The following is an 8,400-nucleotide window of genomic DNA, read 5'->3' on the forward strand; positions in this document are numbered from 1 at the left end:
TACAAATGTGCATACCTTGATGGGCAGCCAATGCAGCTTATTATCTGTTTTCCCTTGCGGATATTTCAAATGGTACTGCTGCACAAACTGCAGAGATGCATTTCTGAAATGATAGCCACTCAAAACATGTTCATATTTTAAGAGCTTATTATCTTGTATTTCCCTCCCTTACAATAATCTATATAGTTATATATTTATAAAGAAATGTATTTGTTTGAAAAATAAACTAGATTAAGAGCAAACCATGAGGAGTGGAATCAAACCTTTACAAGTTAAAAAATAATTGAGAGCAGTGCAGAATAAAAGCATTTTTAGTGTCTTCCTGAAACTGCAGAGATGAGGTCCATCTAACCTGCCTTGGCTTGAGGGTTCCATAGTCAGGGCACAGCCACAGAATAGGAATAGGAATAGGAATAATTTTATTGGCCAAGTATCAATCATACTTGGAATTTTGCTTCGACTACATTGCAATGTAGGCCCTATACATTGCTAAAGAAAGCCCACACCATGGTTAAGTTTCAGAAAACAGAACAAAACACTTTCTCTTGCAAATACCCCACACAGGAAGCATTCCTGTGCCTAAGGAGCTGCATGTGGATAGGCATGTGGTGAGATAGTAGCAGAGGAAACTGCCTTAAACTCAGCCAGACTATCTAGGTCATTATTGCCTACACTGACTGGCTGTGACTTGGGGTTGGGTGGGTTGCATCTAGGTCTAGGACCATTTTCAGGTAGGTCCTGGGTCCTACTACTGAGCTACGAGCCTTGCAGCTGCATCTGTTTTGTTTCACATGCATATGCTGCGCAACCTCACCAAACTCAATTAGGTCCCTCATGTTTTGTATCATTATCTTGATTGTGTGAGAACAAGCAAGTATTGATGTGCATTGGCATCTAAACTCTGGCAATAAGTGTTACAGTTTGCTCTCTGTCTGGAGTTACGTAAGAGTTCAACCCAAGTTTAAATTTACCACTAGCATTTGTGGTGTTAAACTGATGTTGTGACACAGGCGCACAGCGTCCTGTTCAAGTATTTTGCAAGGTGGGAGATACTGTGTGTCTGCTAAAATCTGCTGGTGCTGTACAGCAGATGTTAAGTGCACTTAAGTTCCATTAGCTGAGCACTTGATTTCAATAGAAGTGCACCTGCTTTCTCTTGAGTGTGCCCTGTGAGAAAAGGATTGGGGATTTAGGTAGCTAGTGGCACTTCAGAGGCAGATTTCTAGTTGCAGTGAATAGAATCTGCATTGCCAGTGTGAGTCTACCCCAAAGGCAAGCAATTAAAGTTGATGGAGTCCATAACACTCTTCATTTTTGTGTTTTCATCCATTACATCATTTCGCTTAGAAATAAAAAAGCTGATCCATACAGGATCTCTATTGTGAGCAGTGTTCACACAATGTAGTGATGGCCACTTGATTATGATTTGTTGGTCATGCCATTTCTATATCGGTCTGGTATTTGTAAGGGTGAAGGGTGGCTTCAAAACATTTTTAATCAGTAAATAGCTTAGATAACCCAGACAGATGGGTGGGGTATTAATAAAATTAAAACAATAACAACAACTACAATAATAATAAGGCTATTGTCTTTACGCCCTGTGTGCTGGCTTTCCAGGAAATGGGTTGTCTGACTGGAAGGACCATCAGCTTGATCCAGCAGAGTCCTATCTTGCATTCATACAAAAAAAATTCTTTAGCTTGCGTCCTAGAGACAATTCAGCTATGTAGAAAGCGTACAAAGAGATATGTTGCTGTTGAAATGATTTTACAATCTACATGTATATGTTTTGCACAAAAAGCTATAAAAGGAAAATAGATGTCTTTTGAAAAAGCTTAAGGAATGAAAACTGAATTGAAGCAAATTGGTCCTCAGTGTTCACTATGAAAAGGGTGGTTTGTTGTTCTTGTTTCCTCTTTCCTGGATCATGGCAATGTCTCTTGGGTTTTTTTTGAAAAGAAATTCAGTTGTGGACATAAGTGTCTACCATATGGCCAGTTTCCTAGCAGATCAAATCATGAAATTATTGCTTAACATGAGGCATTTTTCTTCTCGCTTCCATTCTTCATAAATAGACTTGTATTCTATGGGATACTAGAAACTGCCATCAGTTGATGTTGGCTGGTGGGTATGACTGTGCTTTTCAAGAGCCTTGCCTGATTCGTCTGAGATGAAATATCATTAAAAAAAACATTCAGTACATTGGATTGGAATACACCCTATACTTCCAAATGTGAAGCCGTTTGTTTTGCCAAGTGTGTAAACACTTAAGTTGCAGTTGTTACATAAAAGGCAGCTAAAGCTGCAGTCCTAATTCCATTTACCTGTGAATAAGCCCCATTGTACTTGGTGGACTTGCTCTATGAAAAAGCTTCGTCCTTATGATCTGGGCTGTGCCCAGCTCAAGGATTCCTTGCCCCCCAGTCCAGGTGGTATTTTGAGAGGCAAATGGAGGGTTCTGTCCCACTTCTCTTGCATAGCAGTCAAGAGGGGATGGACTTGGCTTGCAAGCGAAAGCTGACCATGTTTCAGATTGAGATGTTAATATGGCTCATTTGATCTTTTCCAGAAGTGTCCAGCACCTTTGGGATTCCCAGTTTGGCTCTTGCCCATTAGTAGACAAGAAGTTATTCTAGCGTGTCTCTCAGCCACACAATCGGTGATATTCATCTTGACTTAATAAGCCTTCTGTGGTGTAGTCTAAAAATTGTGATGGCATATTGGAAAGCTGAAGCTGACTCTTTATAAAACATGGAAATTTCCTGGGCACAGTCTTAACCAGGTTCTCCCTTGGGCCCTCATTCACACAAGATCAGCTGAGAACTACTTTTCCCAATAGGATTCCAAAACAAGCTTGGTCCAGGTGTTTCTCTGGTGTTGATTAACTTTGATAAACCCATTCGGGAATATAGTTGTCTAATATACTATATTTTAAATCCTTGGATTTAATCTTGGCCTGGATACAGTTCAATATCCAGTCTTCTTTTCTTACCACTCGCTTGATCTGAAATAGTCTTCATTTAACTCTTTGCAGAGATGTTATTTTGGCAGTAAATAGTCTTACTGTCCCATCACATTTTATGCACAGTGCACCAAAATAACGGGTTTCTGTACTGAATCAGCGGAATCTTCCTGATTTTTTGTTTTTCTGTGCCGTTTTTTGCTGCTAGTGCCTGGAGAGTGTGAGCTGTATTTCATCAGTTTTGCCTGCAAATGAACGTTTTATATCTGTAAATAGATCTTTGCCTCCTTTTCTCTTCCCCAACCACCTTTCTTCCCATGCCATCCTCAAGCCACACGCACCAGGTCTTGTTACTTTGCACGAGAAACTGTAGTGCTACAGTATTTACATACCTGGTCACAAATCATTGCTGAACATGGAGCTGCTCCACGCATTATAGAGCTGCTGGGTTGCACAACACACAATCGTTGCTGGCTTGATTGCCTACCAACAGAAAGTAAGTTGAGTTCCAGCTCAGCTCTCGAGTGCAGTTGCTTTTTCTTAATGTTTGTCTGCCTGAGGCATACCTGGGCTATAATTCCAAACGACAAAGAAGGATTTTCCTCATCTCTTGTACACGGATACATACCAGATCCATAGCCTGGCTCCAATACTGGGGGTGTTTGATACAGCTAATAAACTTGCATGTGCTATGTTTCTTGTATCTCCAGATAACATTTCTTGCTGCTGCTGAAATGGCAGCGACAAAGACTGCAGCAGCAGCAGCTCATCTCCCCCATCCCCCAATGCTGCCTTCAGTTATCATCAACAGCAGCATAGTGGAAATTTCCACTGCCTGCCTATATGAACAGGAGAGAACACGAGTTGCAAGCCATTCCTTTTGGAGCAGAATCCATTTCAGTTTTAAAGACACAATGGAAAGCAGCCCGCTATTCTCGTTTAGCAACATAGTTGAAAAATTAGGGCCCCCCCTTTACATTTGACTATGTTGCGAGTGCGTAATAATTATTCCCCAAAAGATGCAGACATAGAACATACGTTCTATATCTTTATGAGCAGGAAAATGTTAATTTTTTGTTTTTTTTAAAGACATGGCTCTGGAATTTTTCTCTCACTCAGTTTACAGTAATGCCTCATTAAGACTAAATGCTGCAAGCTCCATATGAAAGGAAATAGGGCAAACCTCATTTATCGAAGTCAACTAACAGCACAATCCTATAGGTGTCTACTCAAAAGTAAGCCCCACTGTGTTGAATGGGACAATCCCCAGAAAGTTAATATTGGATTACAGTCTACTATACCACTAAAAATATTATTATTTTCATTTACAGAGACTTGGCAGTCAAATATCAATAAAACAGCAGCTAAACACACTAATTTGAAACATGCCTTTCCAAAGGCTTTTTAAAAATTGTGGCATGGGGCAGTCAACTGCACATTCTTAGGAGGGAGTTTCATAATGTTGGAGCTGCTACTGAAAAGGCCCTGCCTTAGAGCCTGCCAGTCTTATCTAGTCTTAATGGCGGGCCAGTAATTACTTACAAAAACTGAGAACATAGAATTCTATTTTAAGAGGCATTCCCACTTTTCTTCCTCTCATAGGATGAAGTGCCTTTTCTAATATGATGCTTGCTGCAGTATGTGCATCATACCCCAGAACTATTGTTTTTCCTCATTTATGTAGTTGTAGTTGTAGATCATTGAAAACTCACATGATGGTGTTCTCCTTTTCTGAGAGTTTGATTTGATGTCATACACACACATGTGAATTTCTTTTTTCTTTACTTTAATTCACTGTAAAGCTTTAAATAAAATATAAATTAAGCATGTGCATAAAAACACCAGTGGCTACTTTCATCGAGGGTAAAATAGATTGTGGAAGGGTAGAGGTCAGTTTGGACTGGAAAAGTGGTGTGCATGTATGTTTAAACCATTCCCTTGCTGTCTTTCCACTACTGGTTGGGTTCCAGATACATGTTTGCCCATGCAATCTTGCCTAGAATTCTACTGGGGGGAGACTGCAGTAGAAAAGAGGTGGGAAGAGTTTAGGAACTTCTCCCATCCCAATCCTTCTTTATTCCAAGTAGTTGCTTCTTCCTAATGGAAACAGGCACTGGTTTTGTCTCCCATTTCAAAGCCAGTAGTTCCATCCTCAAAAGGAAGCTACTACAGCTTGTAGAAAAACGACTGGGTGTTCATATCAAATCAAATCAAAGTTTATTGCGTTAGCCAATTGGCCATAGCACATAAAAAGAATTCAGGCAGAAACCTGCCGCAGTTATACAAAATATGTTAGCTACATTTGCTAAACAACAGGTATTCATATCATTACAGTGAAGTTTTGAAAATCACTTTGCTCCCATGAAACAAATTTCCGGGATTCTTCCTTGCACTTGAGTGAAATAGAAGATCTGAAATGTTCTTGCACATGGTAAACACTCTGTTCGTCAAAGTAGAGTTGGCAAACGGGAGAATGTTTGCCTAAATACCAAGAATTCCAGGCAGTACTAGAAGTGTGTGAAAATTAAATCTCTGCATTGTTGCCAAGGTCGCAGAGAACTACAGTATGGTATGCAGAGCCTCTGAATGAATGCCAAGACCCTTAAGTTGGTGTTGCCTGTCTTCAGATGTGGCTTCTGTCCTCAGTAATTTAAACTTTTAAAGCAAAAGGACAATAAATACCTGCTGTCTTGACCTGTTTTTTTTTTTTTTTGCTTCCCATTTCTAAATCAAAAAACGCTATCTTGCTGTAGCAAATTTTTGATGGGGAGCTTGCATATCATACAATATGTACCTGTAGATTCTCTGATATCGGATATCTGTACTCGGTAGCATATGTGTAACATGATGGTGCTCTCCAGTTGTATAGGGAGGAAGAATGCATGGAATACATAGTCTCTCATACAAGCTCTATCCTTGTTCAGAGCAACAATAAGATGATACTCAGGAGGGGTTGCCCTAAATTCATAAAATCTGTATCCTAGAATGCATTTCTTTCTGGAACTTTGATCTTTAGAAGTTCAGACACTCTCAAGATGAGCTTGGATCTGTTGTGATGATAAAGGAAAGGGTTATGTAACTTTTGGCATTTTTAGTGGATGCCAACTTGGAAGGCTTTAAAAGGGGATTTGGCAAATTCATGGAGTGAGTATGAGTCACGAAAGGTATATAATGCCTCCAGGATCAGAGGTATGATGTCTTTGCATACCATTTTTGGGGGAACAGCAGCAGGAGGAAAGTGTTGCTGCCTTCATGCCCCATTGGCCTGTGGTTTGCCACTGTAGGAAATGCTGCACTAGATAGACCTTTCGTCTCATCCACCAGGGCTCTTGTGCTCGTTCATGCTTATAGCTTTGTTTTTATTGTATTCTTCTTTATTTCCAGGTATTTTTTGGTAGACTTCAATTCTCCACCAACAGTTGTTTCAGCCATACAGGACCATTTAGGACGTGATATTGATGTGATCCGGTCTTCCATTTTAAAGCACCATGTGGCAAATTCAGAAGAATGCATGGGCATGATACCAGTCAGCACTGAAGATAAACATGAAGAAATAAATAGCCGAAGACCATAGAGGCATTGCAACCCCTAATCTGAACCTACCAGTAGTTTTAAGGATCTGTGATTTATGCAGTGTGCGTAGGTTTGTATATCAGCATAGTGTTACTTTTGTCTATTCTGCAGCAAATGAAGTTTTATATATATTCTTTGTATTTTAAAATCAGGGCATTTCCCCCCAAAGTATTGCATCTGTTGCTGAAGTTTATCCTGCCCTAGAAAATTCAGGCTGCTGTCTTAATGCATGCAAGAAAAAGAAAAAAAGTCCCATTGAACAAAATAGGACTTGATCCCAAGTAAACATGCACAGACTGAAACTGTCAAACTATCATTGTTTTTTTCAGTTAGGACCTTTCAGATATCATATACTTATACAGTTATAATGTTCTACCATGGTGTAAATAACATTTAATGCAAAATTTGTTAATGAATGTAATAAAAAATACAAAAAGAACATTTAATGACTGGTTTATAAAGGAACAAACATTTAGTAAATTAATTCTGATCGCTAGCATACTGTTTTCAATACATTTTAATGCTGCTGGGTACTAGTTCATGGAAGTTAAGAAAATGAGATGGCTATACAAAAATGTTCATTACAGTGTTGGTTTTATTTTTACAAAATAGAACCAGACACACTCTTGATATTTGTTTTTAATATATTCCTAAATATAACTGCTGGCTTCTTCTTCTCCATTTAGAAATACTAATTGTGTGGATTAATAATAACAATTACATTATCTTAGTGGATGGATAGATTCAATAAAGACTTAGCAATTTCCTAATTTTATTCTCATTCCATGTTTTTCTTCCACAAGATCCCAGTAAGATTTCCAGTGCTGCTCCTTTTTTTAAGGTTAGGGAAGACTTGTTTTTTTTAATGTTTACATTTTTATTTGTCTTCAATGTAACAAGTAACAATAAAAAAATAAGGAACAACACCCTTCCACCAATTGAAAACAAAACAGCCATACACAAATACGATTGTATACACATGTATAAAAAGGGTGTACCAAATAATCTTGGTATACCAAGACTAAAGAAAAAAAAGAAACCAAATAATAATAATAATTTATTTGTACTCCGCCCATCTGGCTGAGCTTCCCCAGCCACTCTGGGCGGCTCCCAAACGAATGTTAAAACAATACAGCATTAGATATTAAAAACGTCCCTAAACAGGGCTGTCTTCAGATGTCTCTTAAAAATAGGATAGCTGCTTATTTCCTTGACATCTGATGGAAGGGTGTTCCACAGGGCGGGCGCCACTACAGAAAAGGCCCTCTGTCTGGTTCCCTGTAACCTCACCTCTTGCAATGAGGGAACCGCCAGAAGGCCCTTGGCACTGGAGCTCAGTGAAAGGACATACAAAAGCTCAGAGTCAAGGTAAGTGATCAGACCAAAAAACCAAGTGGCAACACAGAGGACATTTAGTACATTCTGCTTGCGTAAGGTAAGGCAAGAAGGGCCATCCACAATTCCAAATTCATCGGATTTTTATCAGTCCTTTGCTAAGCCTGCTCCATTGGGTCAGTTACAGAAGACGAAAGGTTTATGTTTGAGGTTAAAACAAACTTTGTGCAGTGGTACCTTGGTTCCCAATCTGTTCCAGAAGCCTGTTCCAAAACCAAAGCATTCTAAAACCAAGGCGTGCTTTCCCATAGAAAGTAATGCAAAATGGATTAATCCGTTCCAGACTTTTAAAAACAACCCCTAAAATGGCAATTTAACATGAATTTTACTATCTAATGAGACCATTGATCCATAAAATGAAAGCAATAATCGATGTACTGTAGTATAAAATAAATAAGATAGTATTGTACATGATAGAAATTAAAATTATTTTTCTTATGTGCACAGATGATAGTCATTGTTTGGAAGGG

General features: G+C 38.9%; 1 protein-coding gene across 1 annotated transcript in view; it reads left to right on the top strand.

Annotated features, from left to right (window-relative positions):
• The window catches only part of MRPS6 (mitochondrial ribosomal protein S6), a 28,764-nt gene extending 21,801 nt beyond the window's left edge, over window positions 1-6,963 (top strand). The window contains exon 3 of the mRNA XM_033146974.1: window positions 6,347-6,963. Coding sequence (XP_033002865.1) covers window positions 6,347-6,536 — 190 coding nt within the window. The 3' untranslated portion in view covers window positions 6,537-6,963. The remainder of the gene's footprint in view (window positions 1-6,346) is intronic.
• Window positions 6,964-8,400: the final 1,437 nt, after the last annotated feature.

The sequence above is a fragment of the Lacerta agilis genome, chromosome 4 (assembly GCF_009819535.1).
Source record: "Lacerta agilis isolate rLacAgi1 chromosome 4, rLacAgi1.pri, whole genome shotgun sequence".
NCBI lineage: Eukaryota > Metazoa > Chordata > Lepidosauria > Squamata > Lacertidae > Lacerta > Lacerta agilis.